Here is a 24,324-nt window from a genome sequence, read left to right as displayed (position 1 = left end):
TTAACAGTAGAATAGAGGCATTCAGGCTACAGTGCTGTGTGTGTGATGAGTCTGTATCTCACATCGTTTCCTGGTGACCCTTGAGATCCAGGGTTCCCGGGGGAACCGTCTGAGCCGGAGCTCCCCCTCTCCCCTCTGGGTCCAGCGGGGCCCATCATGGGCTGAGCATCCTTGGTGTGGTACCCTCCCCCGCCGGGGAGTCCGGGTCTCCCTCTCTCCCCTGCTTGACCCCTCTGGCCTGCAGCCCCAGCTTCACCCTGTGAGATGGACGGTGATGTTTGAAGTTAAAACACAATCTCTTTCTCCCAAATTAGAGCATGGATGAGATGCTGGATGAGAAGGACACACCTCTGTTAAGGGTCTCAGTGGTTTTATATGAACATTTGATTGAAATGTCAGCAATGTTTCTACTGAAATGTATTTTCTTTGTGTTAATAGCTTCAAGGTCATGTGACCAAGTGACTTCAAATCATATATATCTATATATTTATTATTATTTTCAAATATAACTAATGGGCAACAGAGAATGCCTTTTACCATGCCCTCTTTATTCAACATACTATTCTATGTTGGCTTTTGTGATATTTAATAAAAGAGCACATGTTAAATGTGAAAAGTCACAGTAGATATATAGATTAGTTGCAATTTGGTGCTATATATATAAAAAAAATGTAATAATAATAATGTTTTTTTTAAACACCTTGAATTTCAGCGGGGATGCGGGGCTCCGTTTGCGGGGCGCAGCGCCCCTCCAAGACAATGGTAGGGGAACACTGCATACTATGAAGTTTTTTTCCAGACAATTTCGACATACTGTATATTATGGATTTAAAACACTATTGACCTTGTGTTTTTTTTCGACCTACATTTTTCTTATAGTTTCGCCACTATTTTGTTTATTTCTGATATTTTAGAAATACATGTTGAAAAATCATGGCATAGTATTTCATAAAGAGTCATAGTATTGTATATTGTGGACTCTAACGCAGCGTCCACACGGCGGCGTGCGTTGAAGCTTGCCGGCGGGCGTGTCTGAAACTCGACCAACAACCAATCACATGAATCTCCCGCCCCGGACACACAAGCACGCGGTTTGATTGGCTAGAGCTTGTACTGGCATATGATTTGATTGGCTGACGCTTCCGTCGAAGCTTAAAAAGTTGAACATTGCTCAACTTTTGAAGCGAGCAACGCCAGCAAAGCAAAGCGATGGAACCACAATGCAGTTCGGCAAAGCGTGACGTCACCCCATTCAAAGTGAATGGGAAGAAGCGTTGAAGCTTCAACGCACGCAACGCACGCCGCCGTGTGGAAGGCACAAAGAAAATCATTGACTTACTCCTTATTTCCTAAGTTAGGCTAACTGTTGATGCTAATATGCTTCATATTTAACAAAGAGATAGTGGTATCACTCGTTTCATCAAACTCTCAGCCACAATTCTTGTCAACTTTTGTATTCTTTGTCACTTTGCTCTTTCTATTTAATTATTCCTCTAACTTTGAGGAGCATAAAAAGACTATCCTCAACCCTATTCACAGAAGCCTTTCAGACAGCTTTTGGGTACGTCTATATCACTTTCCACACAACAGGAGCCCACAATTGTGCTTGTTTAAATACAATACAAAACTCCTGCTACATTAGCGACAGTGATTTATCAAGGACAATGCAGCCCATAATGGACGTCTAATGTTTACACGTCACCGACAGACAAGCGGCTCTAGAAATAGAGAGGAGGGAGAAGAATAGAGGAGTCCGTCCTCGTCTCTCTCCTCTTCTGTGCAGCTAAAACCCTGACAATGCCGTCCTGTCAGCGTGACAAATGGCCTCATCTAGCATCTCCCCTCTGGCTTAATAGCATTATCCCAGAGCCAGAGAATAACTTTATCACTGCATCCACCTACACTACTGTAAGCCGGAGTCTGAGGAGAGATCCAACAGGCTCACAGACCGTTTGGAGAGGGGTGAAAGGAGGTGAGGAGCAAAGAGGGTGTCAGTGGGAGGGTCGGAGGATGGGTGAACTGATGACTATGTTAAGTGTGGGTGATTAGTGGGTAGAAAAGGAGAGAGTAAGCGTGTTCAGCACCAAGTCTCCTTGAACTAAAGAGAAGAAAAATAGGGGGCTCCTTTGTGCATGCAGATTCAGGTCTACGGAGGTGATACAGTTTGACGACACACACATAAACGACCGCATTATATCAGTACTGCCTCGAACCGGCTCTCACCTTTTGACCTGGCTGCCCATTATCTCCTGGTAGGCCTCCGGATCCCTGTCAAAAAAGAAAGATCCATCAAAGGAAGAAAACGAAAAATTCAGATCACCACAACAAATGTGCATTGATGAAGATAAACACCAGATTCAGACATTACTCACATCTTTACCAGCTGCACCATCGCTGCCTTGCTCTCCCTTAGAGACAAAGTTAAAGCAGGAGAAACAAAAGTGAGCAATATTGGCATTGTAGCAGTTCAAATGTGGTTTCATTTCATTTCTGAGGGTCTACATTTTGACGTGTACAGAATTATAGGGGTACCAACCAAAGGCCCTGGGTGCCCAGGTGGTCCGGGGGCTCCTCCCATCCCTGGAAGACCCCTCTCCCCAGCTTGGCCCTGGTCTCCATTTATACCCTACAGAGGGAAGATGGAGAATTCAAAGTCTAAGATGCTCTTGTTAAACATTCTCTCATACACAACAGTATAGCTCATAATGCATCGTTTTCACACAATCTCAAGGCACATTCATTTCAACTTGTGATTTTTAAAATGTATTTAGCATATCCTTCATCTGGTCATCATCCATCATCATCCATCATGTTTAGCCTCTGTAATGATTGTCTTTAAGAATGATTCATGTTCACCCAACAAACCTCAAACAAATATTAAGCCACTAAAAAACAACTCATGTTCCTCTTTGGGAAAGATTCAGCTAATCCATACCCTGTTTATTAAAATATGATGGTCACATGTTTCACTGCATTTCTCTCACCAGTCCTGATGGACCAGGTGATCCTGGTGGTCCAGCTGCACCTGATGAGCCCTAATGAGTAAAATAAAAATATGTTATTCAAGTTTAAAACACCAACTTAGTAGATATACTGTCTAAAGGGCAGTGAACTTACAATGTGGCCGGAAGGTCCAGGTCGGCCCGGAGGTCCTGGGGTCCCGGGGTCACCCTAAAAAGGTCACAGATTGACCTTTAGTAATCTCCAGAGTTGCACCGATTATGATTCAATTCTGTTTCTTTGGGCTTGTATACACAGATTATGGATTTGTATTTTAATCTTTATACAAATAAACTTGGTGTAATGATAACAAAATAGGAATACTCACATCATGTCCTGTCCTGCCTGGTGGTCCAGAGGGGCCTGAAGGTCCAGGTTCACCCTGAAGGAATGAGATAGTAATGAAAAGGCATGGGATGACTCAAAACAACGAGGTACTGTAGCACACCGACAACACTTGTGTCATGACATCATTATCAGTTATCAGCAACGAGCTGTTGGCTCACCTTCTGTCCAGGGAAGCCAGTATGGCCGGTTTTCCCTTTGAATCCCTGAGGGGAGACATCAAAGAGAATTAGATTGGTACAATATCAAAATTCACAAAGTCGACGCTGGCAAAGAACAGGCACACGTGTCTTTGAAATCCCAAACACCTGCTCTTGGGTGGAACTCAAACTGAGATACAGAGAGTGAGTCAGAGAAATAAAATCAAAAGAGAAGTTGACTACGGCATGTGTCAGTGTCGGAATTAAAAATGCAAAGAAAAGAAGATATGAAGCTTAGCAGTTTCAAATGAGGTCACTAGTGACAACGGCCACATTAACAAGACTCACGATTGCACCTTCATGAGTCACCAAGCTAATTTGATTTGGGCGCGGTTGTTAAAACCATATAAAAGTCACGAACGAGTTAATCACACCCGTCTTGAAACTTTTCTATACATATGCATTCAGGATCAATCCAAAATGCAAGTCACAATCTCAAGAGGACAGAAACTCCACCCATCGTTGGCAATCCATCTCTCCATTAAGAGCTTCAGATAGGTTTCCAATGAAAAAGGTTTAGTCATGCAGGCTGATTTCCATAGCAGTTTGTGAAACTCAAGGTGAGCCGTGGCAATGCAATTCTAAAGCATTGTATCAAAAGTATGCCTACCGCAATGTATCTATCAAAACAAGCTGCTGTAGATGAAACATACAGAGGGCATTGCTGATGGGAATATTAGGGAGAACACAATATTTGCATTTATCTCTAAATTATTCAATGTGTAAACATAAATAAGAGTTTGCAAATGGCTCTGAGAGGATGTGTTGAAATACACATCGGTTTAAGATGTTAGCATGATAACATTGGCTGATTAGCCATCAACACAAAGTACAGCTAGGGTTAGGTTTATAATTATTTCGCAGGTATTTGGTATAGACTTAAATAAAACCTGAGCTGATAATGGTGCTTTAGGATAGGTGAAGTGAAACATTAATAAAGTACAAATAATCCCGATGGGGGGCATTCATTTTAAAACAAAATTCCATGGCAATCCATCCAATCGTTTCATGAGGAAATTAACTCAAAACTACACATGTAGAACTCCTGATTAGAGAAGTCATGCTCATGGCTAAACACTCAGTCATTTAGGAGACTACATTATGAATTAAAAGCTTTTTTTTCTTTTACTGTCTTACTGTCAATGCTTGTTTTCATAACACATATTCCTAAAGGGCACTAAATTATTCATACAGATTGGTAGATAAAATGTATGATTGTCTATATTAAGATCTGGTTTGAACAGCACTTCATGCCTAATTAACGATGTGTTTTGCACTGGATACATCGGGTCATGTAGATGTAAGAGGTGATTCTTACTGGGATTGCTCTTGGTCCTGCTGGGCCTGCGGGGCCTGCCTCTCCCTGATGAAAAAAAAGCCAGCGTCAAAGGTTACATGAATGTATTTAACTATTACCCAAACTATAGCATGACCTCAGCGTGTCTTTGGATATTCTGCCAGTGTATAACTTACCCGCAGGCCTGGTTTCCCATCCTTTCCATCCAACCCCTCAATGCCAGGGGGGCCCTTTCATTGAGACAGACAGAGAAGGCGAATGAGAATTCATTTTATAGATTCTTGGAATTAGTCAAACTTGGATAAAATGCAGTATTAGAACACACCATGAGCCCAGGGGAGCCTGAAGAGCCTGGAGGTCCAGTTGATCCCTGAGAGCCGTGGGTGCCATCATTTCCCTATGGAAGCAAGGGTTTTCAGTACAACACAATCATTTTGGAATCAAACATAATGCTTAATATGCTAAGTGTACTCACTTTTTCACCTTTGAGGCCTAAGAGCCCTTCCCTTCCACTTTTGCCGGCAGGACCTGGTCCACCCTAAAAATACACACGGTGGCAAAAAAAGTTACTCCAACTAATCTAAGGGCAAGAAATTGTAATAATAAAAAGGTACAACATGTACATACTGGTGGTCCTGGGAAACCTGGTGGTCCTGGGAAACCCTTAAAATAAAAAGAGTAACATATGAGTGTGTGTGTAATGTCTTCATAAAGAGGACATTTTTCTTTTCATGTGATTTTTATACCGCATCTGCTTTGGGACCGACAGGCCCTGCTGGTCCGGTGACTCCTTTAATTCCCTGTAGACACAGATAGGATATACATTACTGTTGGTTTATGATAAATAAGTGTGTGATGATAAATGAGGAAGCCAGGCTTTAAATATTGCTGTGCACAATTTATGATGAAACACTGACCGTTGGGCCAGCTTGTCCTTGGTTCCCGGGTACACCAGGAGGGCCCTGCAGAGGTGAAGGTAATGTTAGCCACTAACACTAGCTCAGATTCATTGTGCAGTATATATTATTGATGGTGTAATGGCTTACTGATTCTCCTTTCTGACCAGCGCTTCCGGGGCTCCCACGTACGGCCTTCATTCCCTGACAAATACATATGGACAATAAATCACTGTAACCACCTGTCCATTCATTAAAGATGTCAGGTCGCTGTCAATCACATCCTTCTTTTATAATGAGGAAGGTGAGAGCAACTTACAGGAAGTCCAGGCGGTCCCATGCTTCCTGGATAGCCAGATGTCCCAGGAGTGCCCTGAGGGGGAGATCATATAATACAAAAATTAGATAAAGAAATCTACATGTTATGATTTCAGGGGAATTGATTGGCAGATATTTACCTGTTCGCCCTTCATCCCTGGCAGGCCTGATGACCCTGACTCACCCGACTGTCCCTGAGAATGATTGGAGTGAGGAATGATTAGAAAATGAGGTAGAGGATATGTATGATGTGATACAGTATGTATGTTCTCCAGCCAAGGACAAGGCAGGTCAATATCAAAGAGAGGAAACAGCTATTCCTATCATTAATTCACCGACAGACATTATTGAATGTTTATTTTAAAACAGTTATTATAGCTACGGCCAATTTCCAACGCCAGTACCTAAAAGTGTCTTTACGAAAATAAATACAAACCATGTTCAGAAATAACGCAGTACATTTTGTGTGCAATGTTATAAGAACAGCATGAATATTTGTTTACAATGTTTGGTCAGTATAGGCAGCACATTCAATATGTTAGCGCCTTTCGTTCTTTTCCAATAAGTTATACAACATTGTGTCCCGCCTCTCTTCCAGAAGTCATCTATCACTTTAAGACATCGAACAAACAACGGAAATATATGGGGGTTATTGTGTTATTGTCATACTGCAAACTTTACCTCTGCAATGAATAACATGTCAAATCTGAGAAAACACTGCATGTTTGTAAGCATTAATATGCATGTGTGAGTGTTCGGTGTAGCCTAGCAACAGCTGCTGTATGTGGAAGACAGATGAATGCTGGAAGAAAAATAAAACGTTTTTATTTTTGAAATGGATAAATAGAATATCAGTAGGTGCTTTCTTTAAAGTGGTAGCATGGGAGAATGATAATAAGCTGTTTAACTAACTTTGTTTTAATAAGAATGACCCCTTAAGAATACATTTAAAAAAAGAAAATAGTAAGAATTTCCTAGTGAGAGTGATAGAGTGATTGCTGAGGGTTGTAATCTCGAGAAAGTAATTAGTGATTGATCGTACTGAGGAGACACTAATTAGCATCTCATCAGTGAATATGAGTGATACATGCACAAACAGCCTAAACAGATTCACCACTGCACACAGCGGAGGCTAACACCTGCTATAAAGTGCTACTATGCCGCGAATTGATTCCATGCAGCGCTCGCACGGCTCCTTCATTTAGCATCTCTCTTCTGCGAAAACAATAAATCTGTATGAGGAGGAGGAAGGGGAGGGCTCTGTCTGCACGGCAGTCCCACTCTCCATCACTTAGACGGCGGAATAATTGAACAACTGGAGAAAGAGACGACCAAATGGTTTCCTCATCTGAAATAACTTTCATCCAGAGCCACGGAGAGATGACAAAGATGGCATAATCAAGGGCTGATTGATTTAAAAGATGAAGAAGCACAAAAGAAAGCCAAAAGAAGAATTTATTAAGATGCTAAATGATAAAACTTCCACACTGTTTCTTTTAGTGAATTTGACTTGCATAGAAGTGTTTTTTGTTTCTTTCTCCTCAAATAGAATGATCTTCTTCCATCACAGATTAAAGAATAGAGCGGATATGGATGAAATATTTTTTTTAAGTGTGAGTAAAACTTACAGGTGTACCAGGTGGGCCCTGGGGACCTTGGAAACCAACAGGTCCCTGTTGACAGAAAACAAAGAATTGGCAAGGAAATGTACTCATCTTAGAGCCGGTTTAAACTCCCGGAAATGCAGTAATTACTACAAATATTTCAATGGAGATGGCATGTTGATCAGAGTTTAAGATGCTGGTAATGTTGGGTCATTGTATGGTATATCATTTCCAGCAGGGGGCTCTGTCAAATCATGAAAAATGGCAACCACAAACTCTTCTCAATTTTAAATCTGAAGCTTTGAGACAACTCCCAGCGGTGCTGTCCTAAAACGTTCAAAAGAAAGAAAGAAATGGAATTGAAAATCTTCCCTGACAGAAGCACTGGCTCACTTATACAGTGATTAGAATGCACTTTATAGTTCTCCAACGCCTTTGGTCTATAATAGTTTTCAGAGTGACACCAAAAAAAAAGCCTTCAAAGTAGTGGAACTGTAGACCTACCTCACATTAGAGGAAGGTTTTAGAATAAGAATCCACCTCCACTGCTCTGTAGTGTTGCCATTAAGAGGATGGTATGTTTTGAATTAAACCATGGGAAAATACTCAGCTTTCTCTCCTATAAATAAGCTCTATGGCAGTCATTTTGCTGGAATGTATAGATAAGAGGCATTCCATTGCTTAATCTCACCATGAGTCCTGATACTCCAGCTGAGCCTCGCTCTCCTGGTATACCCTTTAGTTCAGATGAAGAAAGAAAAATGCTCATTTTCAAATGCATACAAAGGCAAACCTAAAAACACTCATGTAAAGCTAAAAGTATGTTTGCATCAGACTCACTGGCTGTCCTCTCATTCCTTCTGGTCCAGCCGATCCTGGAATTCCGGGTGATCCTGATCTGTCGTACTATAAAAGGTAGAAACATAAATAAGTTAAGAAAAGTGCACATTTGTTTCTGTGAATGTCCTCAGAATGTGATATAAAGACTATTAACTAACCGATGGTTGTGTTGCCTGGTCTCTTTGCAGTCTCTGCAAACACTGGAAACACACAAGAGAATCAGAGTAATGCCTCAGAGCCGGAGCTACATGCTGTCGGATGGATAACTACATGCAAGCAATGCAAGTTACAATACAAATTAAGGTATGGAAATGTATATCCATAAAAGCATAACAATACATGAAGTAACACATATATTAGTGATGCTTTAATATGATTCTGGAAACGAGGAATCTTCATGTCTCACCTTGTCACAGCTGTCCAATGGGGTTACACCAGGCTTACCCTGGTCTGTGGAATCTTCCTTGACACCGTTTGGGCCTGGCACTCCAGGAGATCCTTGGGAACAGTTCCCTCCACAGCCCTCCTGCGTTGAACACGGATAGAAACATACATTCATATATATATACACACATGCCCAAAAACTGGCATGGCAAAGAGAAAGCAAAGTCAATGGATACGATAAACGCAAATTCACCAAAATATATATTTCTTAATCTAGCACTTACATCACCAGTATCTCCACTGTCTTGAGGCAGCCGCTGTGATCCAATATATCCTGACTAGAGCGGGGGCAGGGAAACAAATAACAATTACTATTTATTTTATTGCATCAAATAGAATAGTTAAGGTAAACCTTTATAATCAAAATCTAATCTTTGATAATCTACAAATGCAATACATATTTCCCAATGTTCTTACATCAAATAATTTGTTCTTTCACAAAAATGTGTGATGAATCAGTTTCTTTGAAGACTTTACTAATTCCACAATGACAAACTTTTTTTCAATTGTATGTAACTCATGTTGCGGTCTGTTATTAGCAATGACATCTCTTTTGAGTTCCCGTACAGTTGAGTGATTCATGCTTATTCAAACCAGGATATACCTGTGCATTCATATGGAGGAAAAACAGCTATACGATATTTGTATTGCAATTTTATACATTTCGCTTTTTAAAAAGTTCCAAAGATACTGTTACAAAGAGTCACAACTTTTATTAGCGACATGTCCTTGTAGGACCATCTAATTTAGTAATCAGGACAAACGATGCAGAATAGGCCTTTTTCAAAGATACATTTGAACTTGTAGTAGTAGGAAAAGCACAGGTGTGTATATAATGAAATGATTAATAGCTGAATTCTGTTTGATGGTATGGTATGATTTTTGCTCGCTCACGGTCAATCTGAGACTGTTGAAAAGGATGGAGCCATCATTAGTGTTAACATTAAAATCTCTATCCATAACTATATGAAATGTCTGCTTTGAGGACATTTAACCCCTCATTCAGTAGGCTGTATACAGTAGTTCTGAAACTCCTTGCTTCTCTGTGTCCTAACGCAACAATACAAATACTTGTAATGGTTAATTGTATACATCCTGGTCTTTATTTTTTATGATAACCTGAAAATCACATTTTAAAGGGATCCTACTATACTAATTTTCTGGTTTCATAATAATGACATGTCTCCATGCTTTAATGTTCAAAAAAGCGCTTTATTTTTCTCATACTGCAGCACCTCTTTTCACCCTCTGTCTCAAACCAGAGCCCAGTCTGCTCTGATTGGTGAGCTGGCTGGCTCTGTTGTGATTGGTCAACCGCTTAGAGATGTCCCGCCCTTTAGCCTATCACGTACATTGTGTTGGCACACCAATGTAGCCAATAAAAGCACAAGTATTACATAGTGATATCACTATGATATATCACTATGTAACATGGTGGGAGAGAAACTCCCTCTGCAGGGAACTTTTGGGATTAGCAGACCATATACATGCACAAAAAACATAAATATATATAAAACCAAAAAAGCATGTTTAGGCCCCTTTAATGTTTTTGAACGAATTAAAAGTATTTCACAAATTAAAATACAGTGGCCTAAGCTTATTCAGCATCACCGTATAGAAACAACTAGGTTTATTAGTTCTGGAGTCTACTACAACATATGCCACAACTTGATTCTCATAAAGTGACACATGTGCACATTGTAATAAAATAAAAACAGATATAAACAAAACAAAACTCAGAGCCAAATTAAACTAATTTCTTTGAAGCTGCAATTTAAATCTGTCGAGACCTAAACTCTGTTCCAGAAAACCTTAAATGCAAGGCATATAATCACACACACACACACACACACACACACACACACACACACACACACACACACACACACACACACACACACCACCACACCACACACACACACCACACAACACACACACACACACACACTACACACACAACACACACACACACACACACACACACACACACACACACACACACACCACACCACACACACACACAAACACACCCACACACACACACCCACACACTACACAAACACACACACACACACACACACACACACACACAAACACCACCATTTTTGAAATAGGCAAGTACATATAAAAGAGAAAAAAACCAACAATCAAATGCCTCAAGTGCCTGTTAATATGGTGTTCTGAAATGAAACCACTCACTCCACAAGCCCAATCACATTTACAGTGTAAGGCAGTCTGCTCCCTATCAAAGCAGTGGGACCCTTTCCACTGAGAGTCTGTCAATGGCACCTGGCCTGGTTTCAAAGTCATTACAAACCCATTTTACATTGTTCAAGTTGGAGCCATTAGCTAGAAAGGCTATTTTATGCTCCGCGCCATTGGCTTTTTTTTTTAACTGGGACAAGGCTTTTGTGCATTAACGGACTATCTCCAAGAGAAGCTTCTCTTCAATAATCTGTTACTTCAGCATGTTCACTTTTGCCACACTTAAAAGGGATCAGCAAATTGCAAACCTTGTGTTTTTTCCGTGCAACTTGTTTTTCAAAGACTAAGACATTTGTGAGGTTTCACAGAGATATGCTGTGAGTGTCATAATAACTGCAGAACCACGGAAAATAAGAGGCATAAGTTAGTCTATATACCGACATTAAGGTCAAATGAGGGATTCAACTTGTCCACTTCTTATAGCGCATACAAATATTCATCAATTCTGTAAAAGAGCTTTCAGTGTGTCTCTCCCTTCTAACCATGATTCATGGATACATTTATATATACACAGATCATGTCCGTCTGTATGGCTGTAGTCATGTTGCCAGTGGAGGTGTTGCTATGTGATCAATCAACACCTTTCTGCACAGAGTTGACTTAAGTTAAATCCAGGCTGAAGACTTTTCTTTTTGTCGCTGCTTTTAATTGAACTATTCATATCTTAAACTGCACTGTAACTTTTATCACTGTAACTTTTATCCATGTATTTTTTCTTTTAATGTTTATTTTATTAGCTTTTCTTTTTAATGACTAATTTTAAATGCCATTTTCTTAATCTCTTTCATTTTTTGTAAAGCACTTTGAATTGCCTTGTGTTGAAAAGTGCTATATAAATAAACTTGCCTTGCCTTGCCTAAGTTCAGTCTCAAATCATTTCCAGTGCTCTACTGATTTTCCAGCACCTCCCTTTCCGTCTTTAAACTACTACTTTAATTCCTGTTGGAGGTGAAATTCCCCTTGAGTGCTGGCCAGGAATCAGCATCGATGTTCCTTTAATGAAATTAAGCCCTCAGCAGACTTGAAAGAAACAAAACTGACACGGTATACAGTCAGAATCCACAGATGACTTCCCAACACTTTGATGTTGTCCTTGCACTTACTTTAGGTAAAGTAGCTTTGGACACATGAGACCTTCTGAGATTTTAGAACAGATCTGAAGGTAGATGCATAACAGGTTGAATATACATAATGGGTTTTACAGCTCTAAATCTCAGTCACCATAATAAAATACAGGCATATACAGGAGACCAAGTTATACATATACTTTTTTGTCAAATGTTTTAAATGTGTACCCTGTGTTACTTGCTTGTATCCCTTCAATTAATAGTTTATGAGCTTGAAAAACTTGGGACCACAACCTTCTTTTTTTATAATCACCCCTTCCTGACATATGCATTGATTTGGTGCTTTTGCATGATTTATCGTGCCTCCTCTCCTTCCTTTACTCCCTAATTTTACTCACGCTTATTCCAGGTATCCCCTGTATCCCGTCGTTTCCGGGGTTACCCTGAAAGGAAGGAACTGAGGTTGAACTGGTTTGCTGCCCATCAGCTAGCCACTCCCATCTCCACCATTAGCCAAGGCAGAGTCAAAGGTCATAATGATCACACCTGCTCCCTCTTCCACCAGGCCTTATGAAACTTAGTATTTTGCATTCAGCCATTGTTACAAATGCACCCTTGTCAAGGACATGACCTCTTTCATCACCACTCTAGATGTCTTTGTACACCTTTTACTTTCACACAGATCACAGTAATACCTTATTTGAAGGTCTGCTCAAGTTTAGAAATGAATCAAACTTCAAATAACCACCGGTTTATTTTTTTACATTTAAACTTAAGACCTTCAAATAACTCTTCATGTCTTGACATTCCCAAAGCTTGCTCAGTCGCTTCCCACAAAAGATAGAGCTTTAAGCACCTGACTGGTCAGCAGATATCATTTCACCCTGATTTCTAAGACTATTTAAACAAAGCTGTTGCACACAATCAGTATTTGATGTCGCTCCATTTCCTACATGCACATTATGAAGGTTATATTTCCCATTTAGTTGCAAAGCATGTCCTTCCGAAGGACACCAGCTGCCCAAGCTGAAAGCCTACATCATGAGTAGCATGTCGTTTAATCCAGGCTAAAAGAGCAGCAGAATTTAATTTAGGTTACACCATCACCGTCCTACTGGCTCTTCTTTCTCTTACCTGTATTCCTTTCATTCCATGAACACCCTCAAGCCCAGGGGGGCCAGGGGGGCCGGGAGGTCCTGCTGGGCCCTACAACACACAAAGACATAGCCACATTTGACATACAGCTCAACACAAATTAAGAATTCTGTGAAGAATCTTTGCGAGGTAACAACAGAAACAAAGCTATCAGAGTTATCAGACACGACAGCTGGCTGACGGATCAGACCTGGGGCCCGGCCTGCCATGCGTTTATTGTAGTTCCTGGAGCTCCCTGGAAGGCAAAAGTGGTCAGAATCAGAGGAGCACTGGTGCTTGCAAAACATACAGACAGCGCACAGTGTGAAGTTAGGAATAACACGACAAATGTCAAAGAACATAATTATGCAGGAGGGAAATAACCAAGCATGAACGTAGGTTTTTCTGAATGTGTCGCCTGTGGAGTCGTAATTAACCGTGTGAGTGTGTGTTTAAGAAATCAATCTGTATTCAGACTCCTGTTGCAAGGCATCAATTCGCTAGATGAAATAATTGTACGTCTAGATGTGTTTTCAGTGTGTGTGTGTGTGTGTGTGTGTGTGTGTGTGTGTGTGTGTGTGTGTGTGTGTGTGTGTGTGCGTGTGTGTGAACATTTCTACTCACAGGTCCACCGACGACTGAGTGCCCAGGCGTTATGCAGTTGCACTCTCCAGGTTCACCCTGAAATATACATCAAGAAAATACCCATTTAAAAAGGAAAAAGGAAACTTTTTGCAAAATGTTTTGCACATGCTGCATGTCGTCATTCCGCATTAAAACTTCAGAAGGGTCGCAACTCTTTGAGCTTTAAGGACTATCGGTTCAGTTTTTTTTAAATCTGGAAATCTTACACATCAAAAAGACAGTCCAAACTGCAGGGGACGAAACGTTTTTTTATAATACTTTGTGATCTGGAAGTGTTGCATTACATGAAGTCCCTGAAACTGTAATGTAGTGAAGAGTAGAATGAGATCTATGATGCAAAGAAAGGTGTGATTCGCCTGAAATCTGTAATACAAGGAACCAAAGCCTGATCTTGCTTATTCTATCTCAGTTATTCGGAGAGAAGTTTTATTTGTCCTCCTTCACTGATTGCTCCTGTCTCACGTCTCCCACCCCTCCCGACCCTGGAGCACTGCCTCCTCTGCCCCTTCATCTCTCCCAGCCTCTCAGTGACAGGCTGGACTGGTGGCTCTGATGAATGCGGTAATTAATAGTCTCACACAATTTCTCTCTTAAGGCCCCGAAACTCCTCTTGTCTGCCAGCAACAGTACACTTGTCACCTCCTCTGCTACTCTATCCGTGGCCTGTGGCAGGTGTGTGTGTGTGTGTGTGGTGTGTGTGTGTGTGTGTGTGTGTGTGTGTGGTGTGTGTGTGTGTGTGTGTGTGTGTGTGTGTGTGTGTGTGAGAGCGCGCATATGTGTGGGTTTGTGTGTGCGTGAGACGAGGGGAACCATCTCTTGCGATTACCATCTGTTCCACCCCCGTATATTCAAACCCCCCCTCAGATCCCTTCATCCAAACAAAACGGTAGACTTACCTTGTCCCCCTTAGCTCCATCATATCCCTGCAAAAGAAGGAGAGACACACCACACACACACACACACACACACACACACACACACACACACACACACACACACACACCACACACACACACACACACACACACACACACACACACACACACACACACACACACACACACACACACACACACACACACACACACACACACACACACACACACACACACTTAGTTACTCTTGCTTTGTTGTTCCAGAAGAAAGCTCACGGGGCAGTGAGCTGAGCGCAGATCAGGGAACAGAGGATGAGATGGGAGCAGACATTGCCTCTGTTATGGATCGAGGCAGACATCCTTGGTTACAAATGACGCCTAAATCAAGGACAATTCCCAAAGAAGCTCACAGAAAAAAATCAACACCGGGAACAGACGCTAACACAGAGGCAGCAACTGAAAGTTTACTACTTTAATTTCTTCAACGTTTCTTCAAATTGTGGAGAAAACAACATGCAAATGAAACAATTTAGACAATGAAGGAACAAAACAACTCACAGGTTTGCCGTCAGCTCCTTGAAGCCCGGGAAATGCATCTCTCCCCTGGAAAAGTAAATAGGAACAAGTGTTTGACGATACAACAGAATGACATAATATATTCATTTGTAACATTATGCATTTATGTCTAACCGGTGGGCCTGGTACTCCAACGCCTTGAGGCCCTTGTGGTCCTTGAAGCCCGACTTCACCTCTGGAGCCCTAAGACAAGGAAACACTTACTGTCACATTGTTGCATTGCTTTAAACTGATTTATGTAATTTAACTGCATATTGCTACAATACATGTGGCCTCCAGCTCTCTATTTTATGCTACCTTTTCCCCATCAGGGCCAACAGGTCCAGTCAATCCTCCAGCTCCAGCAGGTCCCTGAACAAAACAAACAGATGAGAGACCACGGCCTGAAGATACAGAGTAGAAAAATATGACTTCAAATAAATATAGTTTCACTTACTACAAGTCCTGGAAGCCCTCTTGGCCCCTCTTCACCCTACGACACAAACAGAAAGACAGGTAGGGGGTTAAGATGTTAAGGTTGTTCTCGGAGGATACAAAGATGTGTATATTTTGGTGAGGTGGCCAGACTCTGACAGATGAGATGTAAGACCAACATCAAAATAACAATAAAGCAAGTAGGATTCCACAACTAACCAATGGGGGATACACCCATGATTGTTTCTTTAAATGGCTATTTGTAACCCTAATGGATGATGATGAATGATTACAAAAGCACCACATCCTGTGTGTGTGTGTGTGTGTGTGTGTGTGTGTGTGTGTGTGTGTGTGTGTGTGTGTGTGTGTGTGTGTGTGTGTGTGTGTGTGTGTGTGTTTATAGAAATTGTATTTATTGGGATAAACCCCTTCAAAGTGGTCCCGACAATAGCAACAACTTACAGACATACATAAACAAAAAGACAAAACATGACAAACAAGACAAACCACGTACAGTCTGTTAAGTGAAATTCAAGTAATACATACAATTATTACAATTTGAGAGACAGTCAAACAGATCAGTTGAAAGTGAGATGATGTGAGGTGTGTGTGTGTGTGTGTGTGTGTGTGTGTGTGTGTGTGTGTGTGTGTGTGTGTGTGTGTGTGTGTGTGTGTGTGTGTGTGTGTGTGTGTGTGTGTGTGTGTGTGTGTGTGTGTGTGTGTGTGATAGAGTTGCATCAGCATCAGTCTTACTTGTGGTCCCTGAAGGCCGACTCCTGCAGCTCCATTACCTCCCTACAGGGGGCACAAACGACACAGATAAGAGTCTGTCAGTGATTTATGATCAGGCACAATCCTCCGAATGTATTTATCAACAAGTTAATAGAATAAATGGAAATTCACACCTTGCTTCCTTTGGGACCAGCGGGCCCCTGAACACCGGGTAATCCTGGTTTTCCCTGAATAGAAAAACATTTGAGATGATCATCAGCGATTTGCCTAGAGCCAGATGTACATACATAAATAAAATACATAATATGTACATTATAGATAAATAAATAGAGAATTTCCTCACATTTTTGCCAGGCTTGCCTTCGCCAGCAGGACCTGAATCTCCTCTCTCTCCTTTGGGACCTTCCACAGCTACACCCCCACTCACTGCAGGGCCTGAAGAAGGACAGCTGGTACAAGCTTCACCCTGGGGAAACAGAACAAATCCAAACCATGATCCAGGGACCTCTTTGAAAAAAACGATCTTATATTTAAACATGCTAGAGGCCCCATTTTGCCATACAGTTTCCATTTTAAACTACTGGACACCATCATAGGTCTAGAAGTGGGACCAGGGATGTATAGCATCTTGTGTTGCACTGTTGGAGGAGCCTGTGACCTAAGATGTTCATTGTCATAACTACACTGTAGCTATGCACACATGACAATAAAAGCCTTGAAACTTGAATCGGTTATTTGAGGTCTCAATGGATAGAGGGCCGAAAGTTAAAACTCTAAAACAGACCCAACCACCTGTAGAGCTTCATCATATATTGTGGAAACCAAAAATGGCTGTTAAAACTGTACCCCCTTTACAATTGAAGCAATAAATATTATTTATAAAATCCATTTGCCGATACAAAAAATATGCAGTAAACAGTTTGGGAACTCCATACCTTTTCTCCCCTCAAGCCACTCAGTCCATCCCGACCAGCCTCTCCAGGCAGTCCTGGGGATCCGGCAGATCCGTCCAGTCCGTTGTCTCCTCGTCCACCTTCTTCACCCTGGAAACATTGAAATATAATGACTTAACATTCAACTCAATCTCCTGTAGCTTTCATGATTCCTATATATAAAGGTTCTATATAGGCACTTGGGAGTAATTGGGTCCTAAGCACTTCTGCAGTCTAATGGCCGCTGCGCTGCATTGCCCTCATACTGAGGTAATTGCTTATTACAATGTCCAGACCCACTGCCACAGCGCTAGCAAGTCAACTTTTAAACTATTCAAGAATAATAATATAAAAAATATAAGTTTTGCAAGAGTTTCATGAGGAAGGAAAGCACTCCTGTGTTACGGTGAATAACATCGAATGTAAACAAAAACTATTTGTTCGTATGGTTGTTTATAAGAAAACTCCACAGGGTACGATCAATTTTCCTCTGCAATCTGTTCTGTAGACGAGCTGTTGATAAGAAAGGAAAGCATTACTTTCCTTTTTATAATTGGCTGGTTTGTTTCTGAATTTGATTATGAGATTACTTTTACTGTCGAATAGCGATGTGAGTGGTATCAGCCTTAGAAATCCTCTCATTCTGCTTTGAAGTCGAAGCAAAAGGATTGTGGGAGAGCTTCAAGGTCATTTATAGTAGACGGGCTCTGTTGATGGCAGATTTATTTCCCAGTTTTTCTGGGGCTCAAGCAATGTGAATGTTCCAAAAAACTTGGTGAGCTGAAAAAAAGCAGGGTGCCTGGACTCCTTTGAAATACTTTTCCGTACCATGTGTGGTTGTTTTCCCGCAGATCTCCTACAGCAGAAGTCAAATGATCTAGTCTGCCTGTTTCTAAAGGCAAGCAGTGACTCTGAGAAGTGTAACTCCTCCAGGTTATGCAGTTTCTTATTTAAGGTTTTGGGTGTATGGACATGAGTTATTTATAAACCATACCAAATTCCCAAGAGACATTGATTAGTTGGTTTCAATTTCTCAGCTGAAGTGAAGCCTGGTTAATGTGGTGTGAATTTGTCGCTCGGTCATTGATGGAATACACAGAGTGTGAAAATACAAATACAGTACACAACGGCTTTCTACAGACAAGATCTAATTAGATGTGACAGCAAAGTTACCTTTTCTCCTATTGCACCAGCAAGTCCTGGTGGGCCCTGCGTAGGCAAATAGAAAGTGATGTACAAATGAATACAAATACAATAAACACAAACCCCATGTGCAGTCATCTGCGATCATCATGCAAGCCTCTATCCGTTCAGGTAAAAATAACTGACATAAAGACAACCGCAGAGGCACACGGCATGTAATTGGGAGGGGTGACAGAAGCCAACAGAGATTTATTACACTTAGTAACTATTCTTGCTGTAGGAGGAGACTTCCTGCAGATCCTATTTGTACAAAAAGCATTATGGTTGATTCTGCGGCAGGGTGAAATCATTCAGCATTTAAAAATGTTTCGCTCATCCAGATGCGACTTAATCGGTTTTATTATGGCAACTAAATGCGATAGTAAGAAGCTGCTTTGGTTTTTAATTAATTCAGATAAAGTCAGATCATTCAGATAGAGGTGTCATGAGCAGAATACATTTCTGTTGTAATAAAATAATTTTGGTTCTATAGGAGCTTGATAGTAAACTGCAGTGTAATAACTAATAAAATGCAATAAAAGCATATATCATAGTTTGTTATAACAAAGCACAATGAAACAAACTCAAGCAATGTTTAAAATATAATAACAACTTGAAGACAAGGCGAGCAGCAGGAATTAAAGAGTACCTTCTGTTTGCTCTTGAGCATCATACTGCCCTCTCAAGGAAGGATCGACAACATTTTGAGGCCGAGACAATTTTCTGATCCAACAATTCATTTGTGCGTTTCTCTGTGTTTGCAGTGTTGTGCGTGAATAGATACCATCACTCCATTTTATAGCTCCATTGATCAATAGTGCTTCCATTTTGAGCAATGCCACAATGCAAACACTCGGAACTAAGATAAACCACAAAAGAAAAGCAGCTTCTTTGTTTGTAGGAATTTCCTAGATTTTACTTTTAGATACGCTTTTGCTAGCCATACTTTTCTTTTTTTAAAGAGCACTGGTACCTGTCTGCCTTCGGCTCCCTGACCTGGAGGTCCAGCAGGACCTTGCTGGCCCGGTGCGCCTGGGTTGCCTCGAACTCCGTCAGGCATTTTGTAGCCGGCGGGTCCGCTACCAACCTCGGCCGGCTGGCAGAGACCACACTCGCCCTGGGGAGGGGTCAGGAGTCAGGAAGGTTAGTTTGCATGACAATCAAGCTAAATGAAGCAAAAACCAATTAGTTGTCCGTTACCTTTTCGCCCTTGGGCCCAGCTTGACTAACACCAGGCGGTCCTTGCTCTCCCTGTCACCAGATTAATGTCATAATAAAAAGGAATCAAATGAGAGAGAAGTATTTAATTATTGTATCGTAAAATATGCGCATACAGATTAGTTTCTGAACATAATTGTGAGATACTTGGGAATTCATCTGTAAAAGTAACATGTGGAAAATGTTCAATATCCTTGAAATTAAACTTTCCATTGCATAATTAGCAAGAAACTGTCTAGTAATCTAGCACTTCATTTGAGGAAGTACTGAAAAAGTTCTTGAAGAAGCTAAAAAACGGTGCTTTCCTATATGATGTTGATCAATGTTCCTCCTGCCTCTGCTTTCTTACCTTAGGGCCTTTCTGTCCAGCCTTGCCACCGGGTCCCTTTGGTCCCTGCTTCCCCTGCCACATGGACACATTTCATTTAACAACACTGAATCAGCAGGTGTACCTCGAAATATTCGCTTTCAAATAACTGAATCTGAACTTACCGGCTTACCGGCAGCTCCTCTGCTGCCTGCCTGCAGTCAAGTAAAAAATAGAATCACTGCAGCATTTGAATTGATAAAATAGATGGGTATTTTAAATTGGTAATTCACATTTCATAGTTAAGGTGCACCCTACAGGCAGCCATGGATTTCAAAACCTAAGCTTTTCACTAATAAGTTCCCTGCTGAGTAAAGTCCCTATGGCGGACAGTTTTGGGCCCTAAAATTAGCGCACTGCTGTGATTATCTTCTTCATGAAGTCTATTACGAGTCTCACTGTGCAGCCTATTGAGTGAATTCCCCTTATGTAAGCCTAGTCTGCAATTGAGGTCACCGATTCTCAGAGCTGTCTTTTTTTGTGTGGCACATTACTTACATTCTCTCCTCCAAGTCCAGGTGATCCTGCTTTTCCTGGCTCTCCCTGTGGAGCGGGAGAAATTAAACGATACATCATTTTAATGAAGGTGCTTATCGCTGCTAACACATGCTAGCAAACACACTTAACAAAATCATAAAAACAATTACCCAATCCGTTTTCTCCTACCATGTTATTGCTTTCTTTCAGTAAAACAGTAGTCCTTAAACAATGACAAGATGAAACTGTTTCTTATTGTTTCACCCCATGAGCCCTAGGATCGCATTAGGAACAGACTCACTTGCTCTCCTTTCTCTCCGATCCCAGGCTCTCCCTTCTCTCCCTTCTGCGTCAGGAATTGGTGCCCGACATTGGGGGGGAGGTTAGCGGGTAACTCTCCGAGAGTGGGGCACACAGCACACTGCTCCCCCTAAAGCATGTAGACAGATTAAAAAGGGGGTAAGAGAACAAACAATATCCACATTTAAGAATCATGAAAATGAAGAAAAAACTAACATGCAACTACTACAGTACTACAATACAAATACATACAGGTAAGGTACAAAGTGAAGCTCACTAATTAGGGTACTCTATGTGACAGCTGGATAAAGCAGTCTAATGATAGATTGTTTAATCTCAAGCCTAATAAAAACTGACCTTTTCTCCTTTGATGCCACCTGATCCTTGTTCCCCCTGCCAAGACATACAGACACAAAGACATCCAAGAAGGCAAATTAGTCCCAGCTCACTCCGGTGAACATGTTTTTCTTTGAGATGTCGTGTCTAGACATTGGAAGCTTACTGTAGTACATCAGTGTGGGGGAGAAGTGAACGTCATTGTCTTGAAAACTAGTAGTTTGACTACAATTGCACTTGTTAGCTGGAAGGTCAACTACATTAATATTTGCATAGTGATTCAAGGAGTTATGTGACTTTTTTGCCAGTATGTAGTAACTAATGAAAAAAAACTATTTTGAGATCTGAAAGGAGTGGTTTTGAATGTGATTTGTTGACCATTGCATCTCTGAACATCTTTGATCTGCAAGATAGGCCCAGTATTAAGTGTTCACGCTGTTCAAAAAGCGGAGGTTGATCACAACCTTTAACTGTTATGATTGGACAAAGCAGATGTTACATAAATGACAAGTAAGACAGCAGACATGTTCTTTTTTCAAAGTAGTTGACAAGTGCCACTGAAACTTCTACCTCCGCGACCCGACTAAGATAAGCGGTTGAAGATAGATGGATAATTGACAAATATAACAAATAGAAGTGCAAGTTACATATTTTTTAAATATTGTAAACGCATACATGTGCATATGGGTATAGACATACTACATTTGTAGGAGTACTGAATGTTCTTTTTTGGAGTTTTAGTTCAGCTAGTTTGCTTGCATGTGCTTTAAAAGAGCCTTCTGCACTGCTGATGTAGGCATATCTGAATGTGTAAAGATACAGATGAGTGGGTATAGGTCACGCTTCCACAGCATATGAATGAACCATGAGCTGTGAAAGAAAGACTCCATACCTTCTGTCCTGCCTTTCCATCTGCCCCCGTTTGCCCCTGGTAAATATGAAAAAGAAAGTATTGTTAGTTACACTTTGATAGAGAGAGGTCATACTATATCTCCCTCTCTCTCTCTCTCTCTCTCTCTGTTGCTCTACCTCCTTCTCCCTCTGCCCTAACCAGGTATGACAGATGGATGCTGGCATTATTGGAAATCGTTGCACAGAGAATCTCATAAGCCTCTAGATTTATATTCTCTTCTTTTTTTTCCTCTACAAATCATTCTCCATTCCACCTGCTGCAGTAAGTGGGAGGATGCAGAGAGAACAGGAAGAGACACATGATGCACAGTCCACAGAGAAAGATTACATTACCAAAATGACCTCTGCCTCGGACAATAAACTTTTGACAGCATATCACGCTTTTTCTCCTTGAGCTGCAGTGAGAATCACAAGGGCAAATACAACCCCCTGAAGGTGGAAATAAACCCTATACCTTCCGACAGAGCGATAAGAAAAATAATATATACACACACTATCAAACAAGTGCTCAAGGTTCAATCGTCAGCTACAGCGACGACTCGTAAAACATGTGGCAAGATCGTTAAAGTGTTCGACAGAATCACTCGGGGTTGGTTCAGAATACATTACAGCTTGTCATTGCGTTGAAACCGGTGTGCTTACAGTCAGTCCCGTCTCTCCTATCCCTGTCACTCCAGGCTCTCCCTTTGGGCCCGGTTTCCCTGGCACTGCCACTGTGTTATCCAGGTCTGAAGGCAGCACGGGGCACACTTCGCATGGGTCACCCTGAAGATTGAGCCAAACACACAAAATGAGGATGAGATAGCACACACGCATGCAGATTTAGAGATTACAGGACAGAGTTTGCGGGTACCTTGTCTCCTTTATACCCCCCCTGGTCCTCTCGGTCCCTATGAAAACATCAGAATCCAAGTCAAACACTGATTAAGCAGTTCAGTTAATGTATATTGAAAGCTGAATATGAATTAGTGTTTGAAAGTCTCTTACTGGATCTCCTGTTAATCCATCTGTTCCCGGGAGGCCTTCCATTCCCTGTGAACACAAATCACTGCATTTATCTGAAGAGTATTTATTCAGTTAAAAGAACATCCGTTTTTAACCTAGTATGTAAATATGGGTTTTGCTAGCCTGATGACAAGATGTTTTGAATCCACAGAAGCTCAATAAAACCTTTAATTACAGTCCAAACATAAAATGGAATGATGTTGTTAATATGCATGTCTGGATCGCTGGTTTCACAACATTCCTATTGGATGAGCTGATCCATCTTTTCAGTAATGTTCTAAACATTGTGTTACGAATGGATGACATAAGCATCATCTATATCTTATGTCATGTCTCAAAACCTACCGTGGCTCCCTTTGCACCACCAGGTCCACCAGGAAGGCCCTGAAAAAGAAAAAGAAAGTGCATAAATCTTTTCAAAAGCCATTCTTAAGATGTTTTATGCTTCTAATAAGGATAATGAATGCTGCACTTAAGAAGGAGTTCTGCCAAGTCCTGCCCTGCACTTTTGAGAGCATCATCTTAAAGAAAAGTACTTTCTGGTCCAACTGAAACCATCTCTAAGACAAGTAATGACATTCAAATTACACCTTCCAATAAGAGCACATATAATTAGTCAATTCCTCGAAATGTCTTTCATTATTAGAAAAACACACTTACCGGTGGGCCTGGCTTTCCAACTCCTGGTGGGCCTGGATATCCGGGTTTCCCTGGCTCTCCAGCCAACCCCTCAGGACCCACGAAACCTGGGGTACCCTGGGAAAAGAAGGTCAACACAGCTTTATTACTTCCAAACTGAACTGAAAGTATTTGACTGACAGGTAGAGCTCCCAGACGTAATGCAGACAGACCTTGTGTCCCTTGGGGCCGACGACACAGATGGAGCCTGCTCGACCCTGGGAAACAGGTGACATACAGAGAGGTAAATGAAAAAGCACTGGTA

At 41.3% G+C, this 24,324-nt stretch overlaps 1 protein-coding gene across 1 annotated transcript in view; it reads right to left on the bottom strand.

The window, feature by feature from the left end:
- Window positions 1-24,324, bottom strand: part of col16a1 (collagen, type XVI, alpha 1) — a 64,438-nt gene that overhangs the window by 2,636 nt on the left and 37,478 nt on the right. The window contains 53 exon segments of the mRNA XM_034236739.1: window positions 63-257; window positions 2,224-2,268; window positions 2,373-2,408; window positions 2,537-2,626; window positions 2,985-3,035; window positions 3,118-3,171; window positions 3,329-3,382; window positions 3,507-3,551; window positions 4,864-4,908; window positions 5,019-5,072; window positions 5,168-5,239; window positions 5,318-5,380; window positions 5,470-5,505; window positions 5,589-5,642; window positions 5,760-5,804; window positions 5,889-5,942; window positions 6,058-6,111; window positions 6,197-6,250; window positions 7,685-7,729; window positions 8,352-8,396; window positions 8,501-8,566; window positions 8,659-8,700; window positions 8,907-9,026; window positions 9,169-9,222; window positions 12,675-12,719; window positions 13,411-13,482; window positions 13,622-13,666; window positions 14,035-14,091; window positions 14,952-14,978; window positions 15,489-15,533; window positions 15,621-15,689; window positions 15,804-15,857; window positions 15,943-15,978; window positions 16,674-16,715; window positions 16,826-16,879; window positions 16,996-17,118; window positions 17,588-17,695; window positions 18,758-18,793; window positions 19,740-19,883; window positions 19,967-20,017; window positions 20,334-20,387; window positions 20,477-20,506; window positions 20,850-20,894; window positions 21,130-21,258; window positions 21,486-21,521; window positions 22,357-22,392; window positions 23,019-23,141; window positions 23,230-23,250; window positions 23,252-23,266; window positions 23,364-23,408; window positions 23,727-23,765; window positions 24,042-24,137; window positions 24,233-24,277. Coding sequence (XP_034092630.1) covers window positions 63-257; window positions 2,224-2,268; window positions 2,373-2,408; window positions 2,537-2,626; window positions 2,985-3,035; window positions 3,118-3,171; window positions 3,329-3,382; window positions 3,507-3,551; window positions 4,864-4,908; window positions 5,019-5,072; window positions 5,168-5,239; window positions 5,318-5,380; window positions 5,470-5,505; window positions 5,589-5,642; window positions 5,760-5,804; window positions 5,889-5,942; window positions 6,058-6,111; window positions 6,197-6,250; window positions 7,685-7,729; window positions 8,352-8,396; window positions 8,501-8,566; window positions 8,659-8,700; window positions 8,907-9,026; window positions 9,169-9,222; window positions 12,675-12,719; window positions 13,411-13,482; window positions 13,622-13,666; window positions 14,035-14,091; window positions 14,952-14,978; window positions 15,489-15,533; window positions 15,621-15,689; window positions 15,804-15,857; window positions 15,943-15,978; window positions 16,674-16,715; window positions 16,826-16,879; window positions 16,996-17,118; window positions 17,588-17,695; window positions 18,758-18,793; window positions 19,740-19,883; window positions 19,967-20,017; window positions 20,334-20,387; window positions 20,477-20,506; window positions 20,850-20,894; window positions 21,130-21,258; window positions 21,486-21,521; window positions 22,357-22,392; window positions 23,019-23,141; window positions 23,230-23,250; window positions 23,252-23,266; window positions 23,364-23,408; window positions 23,727-23,765; window positions 24,042-24,137; window positions 24,233-24,277 — 3,195 coding nt within the window.

The sequence above is a fragment of the Gymnodraco acuticeps genome, unplaced genomic scaffold (assembly GCF_902827175.1).
Source record: "Gymnodraco acuticeps unplaced genomic scaffold, fGymAcu1.1, whole genome shotgun sequence".
Taxonomy (NCBI): domain Eukaryota; kingdom Metazoa; phylum Chordata; class Actinopteri; order Perciformes; family Bathydraconidae; genus Gymnodraco; species Gymnodraco acuticeps.
The sequence above is the reverse complement of the archived record's forward strand: the minus strand, read 5'-3'. Positions and strand labels throughout refer to the sequence as shown.